We start from the raw sequence: 15,776 nt of genomic DNA on the forward strand, positions 1-15,776 counted from the left end.
ATGAGCAGTAGACTGGAAGCCGAAAGCTGGCGCGAAGCGTTATGTATTTAGGATGTGTTTACACATCAGTGAAGTTGTTTCAAATTGACCCTGTGTTAACTAGTTCCTAGAGTAGTTAACGTTCTCAGAATTAATCGCTAACTTAACTACCGGCAACTATTTTCAGCAATTTAAAGCTGTCCGACAAGAATTTACTCGGTTCGCGTCATTAGCTAGCTGTTGATGCTTCAGTTAACAACAGGGACACAATGCCTGAGCTGAACCTGGATGGAGTGAAGATAAACTTCCCCTTCCCTCCATATGACTGTCAGAGGGACTACATGAGCAAAGTTATTCAATGTGTAAAACAGGTGAGTTCCTACAGGTATAAACATTAATACTAACCGAATATTCAACCCTTAGACCCCATGAGCTATCTGATCTGGTGCTGCCTAAGAAGGCAGTTAAATTAAATGAAGCCGATAGTTTGTTGTAAAGTTTTGTACAATAACCCATTATTTTTAGTCAGGTGTGTTGTAGCAAGCAAACGTTCAAAACAGGGATCACCAAATCTGGTCCTCAAGGGCCACTGTCCTGCAGATTTTAGATGTTTCCCTGTAACAACATGCCTGACTCAAATGGATCAATCAGCCTGTTAAGTTATGGACAATCAGCCATTTGAATCAGATGTATTGAAGCAGGAAAACATCTAAAACCTGCAGGACATTGGCCCTTGAGGACCAGAGTTGAACAGCTCTGTTAGAGACAGTGCATGAACCATTGATGTCTGTCTGTACTTTTTTAGATTGAAGGTTTTGGTAAAGAAAGAGAGAAAAGAAAAAGAATGCAACCAATAACTGGCAACTTCTAGAGCTGTCCCTTAGTGGTTATATTTTCTCCTTTTTTGGTTGCAAGCTCCATAAAGACACTAGTTGAATATTTGCACACTCCCTGTCAAAAAAATAAGCCGGAGAGGCTGACACCCTCCATTATAGCCCGATATGCTCTGGTTGGCAATCTACAATGTCCTGTGCAGCAGGTGTTTTCCACCTTTCTTCATAAGATCTCTGGAAATGTTACATTTGTAAAAGCATTTTGTGCATGCAGAATTATTGCAGGATGATTTATTCACCTTTTTTATATGCTCCTCTGGTTTTTCACTAGTGGAAAACTCTTGATATTTTTCTGTTTATTAATTTATTCCATCATTAATTTATTTATCTGTCATATTTCAATGATAAATGTCAAACATGTTTATACATCACATTAAATACCTGTTTCAAGAATTTCCAAGTGTTTACTCCCATGAAAATGTTAGAGCATGACTACAACTGAACAACCAGTGTGCAAAGGCTGAAATGGTGGATATTTGTTTGTTCCAGAAAGTGAACGGGGTTCTGGAGAGTCCTACAGGAACCGGTAAAACCCTGTGCCTGCTGTGTGCTACTCTGGCCTGGAGGGAGCACTTCAGGGACACAATCTCTGCTCGCAAGATTGCAGAGAAGCTGCACGGGGAGGAGATGTTTTCAAACACACCACTCGCGTCCTGGGGGACCGCCGCCACTGACGGGGACAAACCAAGTATGTTCGATCAGTCTCATCGATCACCATTACCCACTGAGTCTTTGTGCTGAATATAAGCAACAAAAACACTTAAAGATCCAGTCAGGTTCTTAGTGATGCTAAATATGATTGTTTTCAGCACAATAAAACCTCCTGCACCACTAGAACAGAGACTTTTACAGGTTCCTAGACTAGAAACGTAACCCTGCAATATCTACAGTGTCTGTGCTTGTCATCCTCCAGTTTACTACACTGATGTTCCCAAGATCATATATGCATCCAGGACACACTCTCAGCTCGCTCAAGTCATCAATGAGTTAAAGAACACTTCATACAGGTAAACTTTTTCATTTCTCTCTTTTTTAAACATATGTTAATTAAGATGGATGAAAAATAAAAAGAAAGGAAGATCATCTTTGTTCAGTTTTACACCTTAAATAGGGAAGATGGAATGGCATGTTTAAGGCACGGCTCAGTTTGACCTCATTTTCGTAATCAAACTGTTTTCAGTTTTCATTTACTGAGCTTCTGTATCTTAACTACATTTAAAGTGAGCTTACTGTAACTGCGTGAGCTTAGTTTACCTTGTTGACCTCTGATGCACAGTCTGAATAAGCTGAACTATGAGTTCTCATCTGGGGAACTTCTAACATCATTACAACCCCCATGTTGCCCTGTCTCTGCTGAGTCAGACCAAAGGTGTGTGTGCTGGGGTCCAGAGAGCAGCTGTGCATCAACCAGGAAGTCATGCGTCAGGAGAGCAACCACATCAAGGTGAGCTGTAATATGAATCGTTTTTAAGGTTGTTGCGGTGGTAGCGTCCTGTAAAAAGTTTTGGACCGTGTACCAAAAAGCTTTTTAAAATATTTTCCTCTTTTTTTTTTTTTTTTTTTTTTTTTTTTGTCTTCATGCTGCAACTGATTGTAAAACCAGCAGAAACACTGCTCTGTGAACACACTGCTGGAAGTCTGCATGTATTTCAGTAATCTGTGGATTTTGTGGACTTTTTCAGGTCCACATGTGCAGAGGAAAAGTTTCCACCAGGTCATGTGTCTACTACAACAACGTCGAAGGTAACTAAAACTTTACCTACATACAGTCTTTATCAGTTAAACGGACAACAAGCCGTAGTACATCAAATGTTTTTCACCTGCATTTTTTCCCTGTTTGTTCTTTTCTTTAGAGAAAAGCACTGATAAAGACTTGGTGAATTCCATCCTTGATGTTGAGGATTTGGTGAAATTCGGCAACAAACAGAGGTTGAACATGAATATTCATATTTACACATGATTTCACTTCACATACATAATCAGTTCAAATCATTGTCACCCAATTAAAACAAATCATCATTAGTCTAATTTATAACTATTCATACAAACCAGTTCATAAAAAATAAATAAAATTTGTTCTCTTCAATCTTCTGTCCTAAAGTTGTGTGAATGAGAAAAAAACAAAACAAATGAGCTTAATGAGAAAAAAGTTTTTGGTTGAGAACTTTGAATCATACAGAATTAAAGTGAATTTGTTTTTGTCTGGTTTGGGTTTGGAAAGCCAGAGTTACGTAACTGTTCTCATGCTGATTGGATATTTCTCTACAGGGTCTGTCCGTACTACCTCTCCCGTTCCCTAAAACAACAAGCAGATATCATTTTTATGCCATACAACTACCTGCTGGATCCAAAGGTGAGCTAACTCAGAGGGGCAGGTGGCTGAGCTCATGTTAGAAAACCTAAAGGTTTCTCTAAACTTAAAGGATCAGTTGGATATTATGATAAAATCTGACGTTCTGCTCTCTTCCTTTGCTCCACAGAGCCGTAGGGCACACAGCATTGAGCTGAGCGGGGCTGTGGTCATCTTTGATGAAGCTCACAATGTGGTAAGATTGCTGCATCAGTGTAGCTCTGAAAAGTCTGAAAAAGCTGCCGTTAAAGCTGCTCCTGACCAGTTCACTGAGCTTTTCCCAAACCTCATTTTAATTCAGAGTATCTGAAAAGATGGAAGCCCAGACTTTCAGCTATTCTAACTGTGACGGAAGGAGTTGTGTTAAATTTGCTGAGCAGGTACCATGTGTTGGTGTAGTGCAGGGCTACTCAATTCGGTCCTACGAAGGCCGCATCCCAGCAGGTTTTCCATGTATCCCTGCACCAACACACCTGAGTCAAATTAATGAGTCATTGTGTAGAACCTGATTGGCTGTTAGAGCCACCTAATTTGACTCAGGTGTGTTGGTGCAGGGATACATGGAAAACCTGCTGGATTGCGGCACTCGTAGGACCGAATTGAGTAGCCCTGGTGTAGTGTGTCCATACGGTCACATTATTGCGTCACTGCAGCAATTGTATGAGCTGTTAGTGGAAACCTTCCTCAGGTTTTCTCCATATTGACATGACAGCATCACACAGTTGCTGCAGGTTTGTCGGCTGCATCCATGATGAGAATCTCCCGTTCCACCACATCCCAAAGCTGCTCTACTGGACTGAGATCTGGTGGCTGTGGAGGCCGTTGGAGTCCAGAGAACTCATTGTCATAGAAAGCAGGTGGAGATGATCTGAGCTTTGTGACATGGTGCATTATCCTGCTGGAAGTAGCATCAGAAGATGCTCCACTGTGGTCATAAAGGGATGAACATGGTCAGCAACAATACTCAGGTAGGCTGTGCTGGTTAAACCAGGCCACGTTGGTACGAAGGGGTCCAACGTGGGCCAAGAAAATCTCCCCCCACCATTACACCAGCAGCAGCCTGAAGCGTTGATCCAAGGCAGGATGGTTCCATGTTTTCATGATGTTTCCAGCAGATTCTGAGCCGAGCATCTGAATGTGGAGCTGAAATGGAGACTCATCAGACCAGCAACGTTTCTCCATCTTCTATTGTCCAGTGTTGGTGAGGGTGTGTGAATTGTAGCCTCAGTTTCCTGTTCTTAGCTGGCAGGAGGCACCCGGTGTGTCTTCTGCTGCTGTAGTTAATCTGCTTCAAGGCTGGACGTGTTGTGTGTTCAGAGATGCTGTTCTGCAGCTCTTGGTTGGAACCAGTGCTGATTGGACTTCCTGTTGTCTTTCTATCATCTCCAACCAGTCTGTCCATTCTCCTCTGACCTCTGACATCAACCAGACATCCTGGTCCAGACAAACTGCTGCTCGCTGGATATTTTCTCTTCTTCAGAACATTCTCTGGAAACCCTGGAGATGGTTGTGTGTGAAACTCCCAGTACATACTCAGACCAACAACCATGCCACGTTCAAAGTCTCTTAAATCCTCTTTCTTCCACATTCTGATGCTCAGTTTGAACTTCAGCAAGTCGTCTTCACTACGTCTACATGACTACATTCATTGAGTTGCTTCCATTTGATTGGGTGATTAGATATTTGTGTTGACGAGCAGTTGAACAGGTGGATCTGATAAAGTGTGTGCATGTTATAGCTGCACCATTGTGGACCCACACATGGAGCCTTTTGTTGATTGTACAAACTCGATGTCAAAAAAGGTTGTGATGTTGTGTAAAATGTAAATATAAACAGGATGCAGTGATGTATAAAACATGCCAGGCAGAGTTATCGTGGCATGCAGAACATTTCTCCACATGATCCTTCTGCTGTCTGCAGGAGAAGACTTGTGAGGAATCAACATCATTTGATCTGACTCCTTATGATGTGGCCTCCGCCATTACTGCTGTGGACAGGCTGCTGGTGGAACAGGCTAAAGACGCCAACCAAAGAGACTCCGTTACTGAGGATATCAATGTAGAATCCCTCAGCTCTGGTCAGACCGCTCTACTAACTCAACCCGACACATCTTAATACTAAAAATAAAATGTACAATTTTTTAACATCATCCAATAAACTTTGTTTAAGGTTTGAAAATAGAGATTCCTGAGATTGCTAAAATCAAACGTAAGTATTCTTTAACTAAATCTGCTATTAATCTTATTTTAGAGCCAGCTGTGGTTGTTTCATGAAAACACTTTGCTTTGACAGAAATCCTGTTGGATCTGGAAGCTGCTATCGACTCCTACGATGTTCCACATGATAAAGGCATCACAAAACCCGGAATGTAGGTGACATCGTGTTCGTGGATACTGTGCACATGTTTGTCATGGATTTCAACACCTTTCTGTTCGGTCATAAAGTAACATCTGGAGATGCATTTATTAATGAGCTGGTGGCAGGAACCAGCTGTTTTAAGCTGAAATGACCAATCAGTATCTCTGCTAATTAAAGTAGCATGCAGACCACCTGATGGTTCCTGTTATGTGCACAGCCACACAAGTCAATGTTGACTTTGAAAACTGGCTCCTCTGTTTTCTGTCATTTGTTCCAGCTTCATCTATGACCTGCTGAAGAGAGCTAGCCTGACCTATAAGACCAAGACGGCAGTCTCTGAGGCTCTGGAGCAGATCATTGGATATTTGGCAGGACGTCAGTATGACTCGATTTCTTCTTTTTTTTTTCTTTTTTTTTACATTTCTTTGGTTTTATATCACCTGGTTTAGGCTCTGCTAGCTATAAAGGGAGTTAGTATGGGGGGGGAGAAATGTGCTTGAGAGCATGATCTCGTCTTTCTATGACTACCACGTCAAAAACTGTAAGATAATGCATCCCTGTTATGTTGTTTCAGGGAAGCCTAGGTTAGAAAATCTGGTTTTTAGTGGGTTGTTCAGACTTTCAGGGTTATGTTGCATCACAATAGCAACTCATCGTGAAATTATCCAGCCGCCTAAACTTTTATCTTCCCAAATCTTCCGCTTCAGATCATGCTGCGTTCACTGCATCTCAGAAGCTAGAATTTGAAGCGCTTTACCAGCAGATTCCAGCTAGTAGTTGTAAAGTTAACAAAGCAATGAGCTAGTTGATAAACGTAACAAAAAGTAAAAATTTATAAGTTGAAATTTTTAAGTTTCCGTTTGTTTTTGAATGCAGCAACTAGTAGATATTGTTAAAATGTCTCCCTATTAGACACGTAACGTAAATGAGAAACAGTAAAGCCCGGGGTTAATCCAGCCAATGTGTGATGAAGTTTTTGTTTGTTTACTTTTTCTCTCTTCTACTTTTCCCACCTGCTCATTTCTTACTTTAGCCTTTCAATCTGTGGTGTTTTAACAAGGACCACCTTGTTCATGTATAGCTGAAGGGATTCAGGAGAGGAAAGTCTTCCACCTCAAGGACGCTCTTTGGCATAGCTGCTTTGTTAATCTAGCTTTCCATCTTGCTAGTGGCTGCTGAGCTGCTGTCTGTCAATCATTTCTGCCTGTGTATCCCAACCCGCCCCCTCTGCGCCAGTGTCAGTGTCCGTTCCCTGGATGCTCACCGGTGCAGGTGGAGATGGCTTCTCCTGCGGAAATCCACAACCAGCCCCTTGGTCTCACTGGCATTGATCTGGAGGTTGTTCTGCAGGCACCCGTCCACAAAGTCCTGAATAGGTCCTCTGTACTCTCTGTTGTCCCCATCTGTGGCGAGGCCAACAACAGCAGAGTTGTTAGAGAACTGCTGGTGATGACATGATGGTGTATTGCATGAAAAGTCTGCAGTGTAGAGGGTGAACAGGAAAGGAGCCAGAACCGTTACCTCCAGAGCACCGGTGCTGCAGAGAAGCTGATCCGACTCAGAACCCGGAGTCAAAAATCAATGTAGTGAGGTGATGGTCCACCCCAGCTAGCTGTAGCTTGTCCTCCAGCAGCCTGGGCTGGATGGTGTGATAAATGGAAAGTGATCCCAAGTTTTTGAGTGGTAGTGCATGATCATAATAAGTTATGATTTAAAATTTCTCCATCTTCTGTAATAACAGAAGATGGAGGAGATCCAAGGATTTAAGCCACAATGATGGAACGTAACTCCCACTTTGATGAGCCAGACTCTTCAAAATAATTGAGACTTTCCCTTAATCCTGCTTCGTGTATTACCCCTCTGGGTCAGTTAACAACAACCTGAGATGAGGTTTTATGTATTATGCATTAAAATTCCACTCGAATAATTTTCTCAGTTTGGTGTGTGCTAGCATGAGCTCAGTCTAGTGACTCTGTGCTCTCTTATGTGGTAATATGGTAGAAGAGATGGGCGTTTCCTTCTACCCCTAAAGTCAGTTGCTGTGAAAAGAGCTGCAAGTTTATGGTGGAAAACGGATCTGTGGTACTGTTCTCTGGTAATTCACCAAGCTGGGTCACAGACATTTGACTAAGACTTTAAAGTATTTGTGTCACCTTATAAAATCAGACCTACTATGTCTTCTTTAACATAAAGACCATACATGTGTAGTTGTTTGTAGAAATAACAAATTAGTTGTGTAAAATGATTTCTCATCAGAGCCTGGAATATTCCTCAACACCAGTGGACTGCAGAAACTGGCTGACATCATACAGGTACTCTACATCCACAGCTCTTAAACTCACGTTTCCTCTAGTATTACACTGAAAAATTTTCCAATATGAACCACTTTACAGATTAAAATGATTTTTTTTTTTTAGTTACAGATATTCTTATCAAATTTAAACCACTGTATCACCGGTTTTGGCCCATAGATGTCAAACTAACAGTGGAGAGTTTCACATTTGAACTGTCCAGTGAAGGTGACAGCAGCTGCAGGTGACCTAGTTTTCTTTTATGGTGTGAAAATGTCACCTGATCTGATCGTACCAACATGATCACAGTCCCAAGCATAAGGTCTCTGCCTTTACACGCTGCCTACTTGGTAAACTATGAGACTCTGCTAGAAAGCTTCTCTTCACTTCTGTCATAAAACGTACAGAAGGATGGAAGGAGAGTTAAATCTGAGTCTGATGCTAACACCAGCCTGTCTGTGTTCAGAGGTAGGAGCTTCTCCTTCATCAGGCCCACTGGTAACAGTTTCGACACTCAATAACTTGCTGGTCAACTTTACAGGATTTTTAAGCAATCAGGTATTTTTTAAATAAATTAGTTTGTATGTTGCTTCCAATGCTGTGCACGTGTAAGAGGGCAGAGACGGCATGATGGGATCATGTGACCTTTTTACAGCAGCGTGACATAAAAACAAGGTCACCTGGATCTGCTGTCAGCCTCACTGCACTTTTCCAGCCCGATGAGCATCATCAGCTGTTTTCCTAAGTCCCTTAAACAAACAAGCTCTTTTGCTCAAACCATGAAAAATTTCCAAACGTGTTTTAAAGATCAGATTTTGATGAATGTTTTTGTAATATAAAAGAGGGTATCATCACCTAAGAGACTGAAAACTCTTGACTCTAACCTTTTAATTAAATGCTTTCTTTAGAGTTCACACACTTTTGCCGTTCATAAATTTATATCATTCTGCTTTGATGAGTAGAGTGAAAATGTCACTTATGCTGAAATACAGTTAATTGTAAATAGTTGATGAGCTTTGAATCTTCTCTGTACTTCTAGCTAAAGTTACCTGATCGTATAATCTTACAGATTAAATGTATAAAAATCTGTTTTATATTTAATCATTTAGATGGGTTGCATTCCCTGTGATTCATTTGCAGCCGCTTGCAGCAGCAGTGACTCTTCCTTTCTGTCTTGTAGTTGGTGTTTTGTGGTGAACCATCGGAACAGGACATAGAGAAGCAGATGCAGTTGAACACGGCTCATTTTAAGGTTGGTTCTTTAAAAATCTTTTATATACACGTGTAAATGTTGATGCAGTGTTACCACTCAGTTTTTTTCCCTTTTAAGTTAACTTGCTGTTTATTTAGTCCATGAAAAGTCTGTAAGTGTGTAAGCTTACTGCAGGCTAAGGTGGCTTCTTTAAACGTCTTCTTGTTATGAGTAAACTTAAATGTTTAGGAACTAAGACAGAAAATGAACAGAACTGAACAAAAGTCCAGACTGTTCAACGTCTGACTTAAATGCCGCAAACATTTACAGAAGTCGCTCATTAGCTTTATCAGGATCAATTTATCAGCAGATTGCTTGACGATGTACGTAGCATAGTAATAACATCATCATCGTCGTAACATCAGCCTTCATCATCCGTTTGGTTCAGGTTCACATCCATCAAGACAACAGCCACCACAAGAAAAAACAGAACACTGATTTGTGGGCTTCATCTTCATCAAAGAAACAAGGTGATGTTACTTGCTGTGTTTTTTTTTGTTTTTGTTTTTTCCTTTGGTTAGATAAAAATCATTTGCTCTTCTGTGGTACAGTTACTCGCTGACTGGAAATGAACAACTCTCTGAAATACCACCCAGCTGCTCTGTATTTAGAAAAAAAAAAAACATCTAGGACTTCTTCATCGGTTTTTTTTCTTTTCTGTTTTTCTTATGGTTCATGCTTCATGTTTTCACTTTGAGGTCATTTAACACATCGTTGTCTATTCTTGCAACTTGTAATGAATGCTTCAGAATGGGAAGAATCTGGCTCATAACATTCGTTAGCCATAAGAGCATGCACAATCCAATCCAACTTTATTTGTAAAGCACTTAAAAAACACACCAAAGTGCTGTACACAGACAAAAGTGAAAAAAAAAAAAACCATTTAAACAATAAAAAACAATGTAAAACAAAAAGAATAGTAAAAACAAACAAAAAAAACAGTGATAAAAGCCAACACCTCAAACTGAGTTAAAAGAGAAAAATGTGCATTAAGACTTCAACACAGGCAGCGAGCTGGCCTACCTGACGTGGTGAGGTAGGGACAATTAACAACAGCTTTCTGCCAACATGAGGGAGCCAATGGCTGACGCTGATCAGACATATACTGTGGGATGAGGCCATGAAGTTATTTATAAACAAAAGAATTTTAAAAATCAATCCTAGAACGAACCGGAAGCCAGTGAAGTTACTCAAGAATTGGACTGTTGTGCTGTTTTTGTTTTTTGTTGTTGTTTTGTTTTGTTTGTTTTTTTTGGATCATTTAAAGACCAGCGGCAGCATTAATGGTGCGTTCCAGTTGTCTCGTAATTCTGAGCGGCTGAGAACATGCGACATCATTACCAGGTAGTTGGTGTTCCAGCTCCACCAACTTGAAAAAACAGGCTATTTGTGAGCGTCTACGCATGCTGTATAAAAACTAGAAAATCACAAAGCCACTGTTAAACTGTCACCATGACAACAGCAGCTGGTGATAATGATTAATAAATCCCACATGCTGACGCAGTTTTTCACGAACATACCTGCCATTACAACGGTTTTATCTATAATGACGACACGTTGTTGTTTACAGTAGAAACTTAACAGACACAAAAAACATTATAAAGACTATTAAAATAAAGACAACAAGCGATACTGGCCGCAGCCATCTTTAAATCTGGAATCTCGGGGTCCTCTGAAACTTACAAGTTCACCATTCAGAAAAAACTAGATCATTTCGTCATTTCCTGCAAAAAATTCCTCTGAATTCCAAGTTCCAAGGACAACTGGGAAGCAACTGGAGTTGAGCAAGTGATGTCTGACTGAGCCCAGCATAAAGAGGACTGCAGTGGTCAAACGAGTAGCGATAAAAGACTGGATTCAAATCTGAAAGTGATGCAGAGAAAGAAATGGTTTTGCTCTGACCAGTTGTCTCAGATGGAGCTGGATTTGACCACTGAGCTAACCCACACATCAAATTTAAGTGTGCTGTCTAACCTTATACCAAGGTCTCTCGCCACTGATGTCAAATATTAACTTGGTGAATTCAGGTCGACATCGGCGTTAGGAGGCGTCACCAGGCCCACACAACAAAACCTCAGTCTGCATGCCCACACCATGTTCTAAAACTTATTTCCTCCTCCATAAAAATGTTTCTAGTGCTGCATAGAATTGGTGAGTATAATTCATTTTGATCAGACCAGACTGTACATCATCAGAAATGTGTTTTCCTCTCGTCTTCCAGGACTTTTCCAGGTTTTTCCCTCTCAGTATTTAAATGTGTCCTGTGTTTCTGTGCACGTTTCAGGCAACATCCTAAGTTACTGGTGCTTCTCTCCTGGCTTCAGCATGCAGGACCTGGTGAATCAAGGTGTTCGCTGCATCATCCTGACCAGCGGTACCCTCTCTCCACTGTCCTCGTTCACCTCTGAGATGAGGATGTAGGTCACCCCTTCATCATTCACCGCTGCCTGGAGCTCTTTGTATTTATACATTTAAAGCAGAAAGATCTCAGCAGTGTTACTTACTGCAGTCACTTTGTCTTATTATTAATTATAGCACTAAACAAATGTGATTTTTACTGTATGATGCCTCCATTTATTACAGAAAGCATAGAAGTCAAGCTAAAAATAATCCAAGAATATTTGACGTTATAGACAGATTTTGTATTTCTGTCATTACCTCTTTGTTGTATAAGAGCACTCAGAGTGAATCTCTGCCATGGCCAGTGCTTTGTTAGCAGAAGTAACTGATCCACATCCACGTTTTACTGACTCTTCATCAGTCTTTGCTCGACCAAGTTTCATGAAATCAAATTTGATAGTTTTTGTAGTGCTTAAGTTGTTGAGGATCCAGTAAGAAATGAAGACCATGATAGTCTATGATAGGAAGAGTGAATCCGTCACTATAGAAAACGTCCTTCGTCTCCGTGGAAACCAGCAGGACCTTCTTGGTTCATGTCAAACAAAGGCAGAGTCACAGGAGAAACATTAGCAGAGTTTTTAGAGCTGGAATCAAACTTTTCACCACGAACAGCAACAGTAAGACTTGGTGTCTGGTTCTGGCTGCTAGCTCCAGAGTTTTGCTTGATTGGGGTTTGAACTGTTTGGTTTCTTTTAGCTCCAACATGCGTTAGCATTGATGCTTTGGTATGCTACATGGTAGGATTGCTGCTTCCTACTATGTGCAGTAGCATTACAGGAGGCTCTGGTAAAGAGAGGGTTAACAATGTTTTTACTGCTGCACAAACATGACTCAAATTAGTTTGAATCCAAAGACTCGACGTCTTCCACTTTGCACTGGTTTGTGTCTTACTTTTTGACTGATGCTAATTAGTATTTTGTCTCAACAGATAATAGAAGTACGCTTAAAACTACCAGGCAAATCTGAATTCTGTTCATTTATTAATTTTGCTATTGTTAGTAGGAATAGTTGTAGTCGTGGTAGTATTCACCACTGAATGCAAAATTATAAGGATTGATAACATTTGAATCTCTCAGCCGGGTGTTAGATGGTCTTGTTATTGTGTGAGCAGCAGGTAAACTATGATTGTGATCTTGACGTGTGTTTCTTCTTGCTGATGCTCCAGAGCGTTCCCTGTGTGTCTCGAGAACGGTCATGTGATTGAGCGGGACCAGATCTTTGTCAGCGTGATTGATCGAGGGCCAGACGGCGTGCACCTGAGCTCAGCGTTTGATAGGAGGTTAGTTTCCTGGTCATCAATCATGACTTCTTACAAACACGATGGAAGCATTTTTCTTTTAATCTTTGAGGGGTTGCATCTGCCCAAATAAGTGTCATGGCTTCCAGGTGATTTGCATATTGCAAACTGACTTTTCTTCCTTTTATCTCTAATTTTTATTCTCTTTTTCCCCCCCAGTTAAATTGTTCCCTTTAAGTGAACAGTTGCTTTAATACTGATAGTTTTCTTCTCTTGTGTTGCAGGTTTGTTCCTGAAAACATGGCGTCTTTAGGTAACACCATTGGTAAGCTCTCACAATAAACTGAGATATTTAACTCTTTTGTTTCTAATGTTTGTTATTATTGTTGATTTGGACAAGGAAGTTCAAGCATAAACGCTACGTTTTGCGGAGGCCACTGTTATTTATGTCTGATTCATAAGTTATCTATGTTTGATGGTAAGTCCATTGAAATACTCCTTAGTATTTGTCTGTATGAACAGACAACAAGCTTTTAGGCACATTGTGTGATATGTTCTGCCATTTACTGGCCAACATCGATGTCTGCATGTATATATGTGTTATCATTGGTGTTTTATGACCTCCATTAATGAGCTGACACTTTCTTGTAAGCAAAAAATTTTAGATTTGTTTTAGACATGTGACGGGTAAGCTGGTAGGGCAGCGCCAGGATGGTCTACCATCTTGAAACTACCAGCAAGGGACAAATGGCACCAACTACGCATTTTCCCTGCGAGCCAGCGCACAGTGAAATGCAAGCAGCACCCCGGCAAGTTAGAAAATCTGTTAAATTGTTATTCACAAAAATGCAGGACCATGCATATGCGGCAGCAGCACAGGAGCCGTTTCACCATCACCGAGAAAGCAAAAAAGGGACCTTACAGTTGTTTGCAGGCATCCATTTCCTGTTATCTCTCAAACATCCAGCTGAACCATGAACTGAACAGCAACGCTGTTTGTTTCGCACTTGCTTTTGTCGCGCAGTGACATTTTCTGTCTGCCAGTTATTGGATTTTATCGCTGGTGCCAGTAGCTTCGATTTAACCATAATGTACCATTTTACTATGGACCTACAACCGAAGGGGGTCTATAAATGGTGCGGTATGGTTTGGTTGTATGGGCCGCTTTTATAATGGAAACACAAAATAGCGTACCGGAGCGCCGGTGAAAACGGGGCTTTTGTGTGTAAATAATAATAAACTGATGTCGGATGACATGCTTTCATCGGAGTAGTCGGGGCTTTTTTGACATTGATATGAACTAATTGAAAAAATGAAATTAAATTATAAACTTTTTTTGGTAAATTTGGGAATTTTAAAGTATCATAAAGAACCTGGAAATGCACATGTTGGAGGATTACTGCTGGTTTTATGTGATGTGATGTGTGTTTTTATTATTGTGCTTTGCAAAAGTCTTGAACCACCCAAAATTTCTTTGCGTCACCAGAAAACAAAATTCATTTAAAAATTGTTAAACATAAGTGTAAATCCAGTATGGTATGTTTTTATTTTGTTAAATATGTTTCCTATTCCGGTTACAACTTTGACCCTACTCTTGCGTGACTTACCGAAGCTCGGCGGGATCTAACACACACACCTGAAAAGTTGCTTCTGTCCAAAATCAGCTTCTCTTGCCACGAGAATTTTATTTTATTTATTCACCGTTAGATTACCTTCACCTGTAAACTATTAGTATATTAATACCTCGCACGTTAGCTCACTAAGACTGTGTTCAGCAAACACTGAACATTTCAAAAATAATAGGCAGTGATGTCACCACGCACGTATGTACTCCAAAATAACTCCACTAACCAGCTGGCAAATGTAGACAACGATCTTTTGAATATGGTATTTCAGAAGTGCTTGAAGTTGCGTCATATCAGTTATTTAAGTAATCTGACTAATTCCAGATCTGCTTTTGTTAAACATGCTCAACGTTTTATAAAAAAGTTATCTGAGAATGTCTTTAATGTTTAAGTTGTGACATAAATATCTGTAAATGAACTGATAGCGAATCAGATTTAATTGAATTCTAATGGAATCAGGCTGGAGTGAATCAAACTGAATGACAGCCAGCTCGGATATTCAGTCTGAACAGTTTTAGTCCTCATCACAGTCTGAACCCTCTTAGACAAGATTTCTATGCTTTCTTTCTTTAAGTCGTTTTCAGTAACAGTTCTCCAGACTTTCCAAAGCTCTTCTTTGGATGTTTCCAGCTTTTTTTTCTGTTCTCCGTCCAGATAATCCCACACTGCTTTAAAAACGTTGAGGTCCAGGTTCTAGGGAGGATCCATCCCTCCATCAGATCTGTTTCCACTGATGTTCAGTCCAGTTCTTGTGTCATGTGACCTTCCTCAGCCTTTTCTCCCTGTTTCTTCTTGTCAGCCACATTTCCATGGAGACCTTTTCTGATGAGGCTATGGCCAACAGTAGTTGGATCAACTGAAGGTCCAGATGCATCTCTCAGGTCCTGGTTCAGGTCTTTGCTGGATTTGTTCCTTTTTCTTCTCATACATTACTTTCATCTGCTGTAGATAGTTTTTTTTTTTTGTTCTTCACTTGTGAAGTTTCTTCAAATGTTTTAAGGACACACTGCACACCGTGCCGAGTGAGGAAAAACTTGATGATTAAAAAGCTTCTTTGAAGTAAAATAGACAGAAATGATGCTGGATCAAGACTTCAGAGCAGCCTGTTAAATCAAACTGACAGCTGACTGGTGACTGTGGTTCTGCCAGTTTTAGGTCAGCATCATGACAAATATGTGTGTTTTTGTTTTTTCTCTCCTCAGCCAACCTCAGCCGTGTGGTTCCTCACGGTCTCTTAGTGTTTTTCCCTTCCTTCCCTTTAATGGAAAAAACCCTGGAATTTTGGAGAGTGAGTTAAAACATTCCAGATTCACTTGTTGGAAAATTATGGCACTGTTCCTGTGTTTGTATTTAACGCCATCTTGTGGGATGTGGCTTGTTTTCTCTCGACA

At 40.5% G+C, this 15,776-nt stretch overlaps 1 protein-coding gene across 1 annotated transcript in view; it reads left to right on the plus strand.

Moving 5' to 3' along the window:
• rtel1 (regulator of telomere elongation helicase 1) overlaps positions 1-15,776 on the plus strand; it is a 25,985-nt gene continuing 10,209 nt past the window's right edge. Inside the window, exons 1-19 of the mRNA XM_042003134.1 lie at positions 1-350; positions 1,362-1,560; positions 1,786-1,879; positions 2,235-2,316; positions 2,555-2,615; positions 2,726-2,801; positions 3,141-3,225; positions 3,353-3,418; positions 5,143-5,299; positions 5,392-5,430; positions 5,515-5,590; positions 5,858-5,955; positions 7,837-7,892; positions 9,052-9,123; positions 9,512-9,593; positions 11,408-11,540; positions 12,689-12,802; positions 13,045-13,085; positions 15,588-15,673. Coding sequence (XP_041859068.1) covers positions 249-350; positions 1,362-1,560; positions 1,786-1,879; positions 2,235-2,316; positions 2,555-2,615; positions 2,726-2,801; positions 3,141-3,225; positions 3,353-3,418; positions 5,143-5,299; positions 5,392-5,430; positions 5,515-5,590; positions 5,858-5,955; positions 7,837-7,892; positions 9,052-9,123; positions 9,512-9,593; positions 11,408-11,540; positions 12,689-12,802; positions 13,045-13,085; positions 15,588-15,673 — 1,719 coding nt within the window. The 5' untranslated portion in view covers positions 1-248. The remainder of the gene's footprint in view (positions 351-1,361; positions 1,561-1,785; positions 1,880-2,234; positions 2,317-2,554; positions 2,616-2,725; positions 2,802-3,140; positions 3,226-3,352; positions 3,419-5,142; positions 5,300-5,391; positions 5,431-5,514; positions 5,591-5,857; positions 5,956-7,836; positions 7,893-9,051; positions 9,124-9,511; positions 9,594-11,407; positions 11,541-12,688; positions 12,803-13,044; positions 13,086-15,587; positions 15,674-15,776) is intronic.

Source organism: Melanotaenia boesemani, chromosome 13, assembly GCF_017639745.1.
Source record: "Melanotaenia boesemani isolate fMelBoe1 chromosome 13, fMelBoe1.pri, whole genome shotgun sequence".
NCBI classification, from domain to species: domain Eukaryota; kingdom Metazoa; phylum Chordata; class Actinopteri; order Atheriniformes; family Melanotaeniidae; genus Melanotaenia; species Melanotaenia boesemani.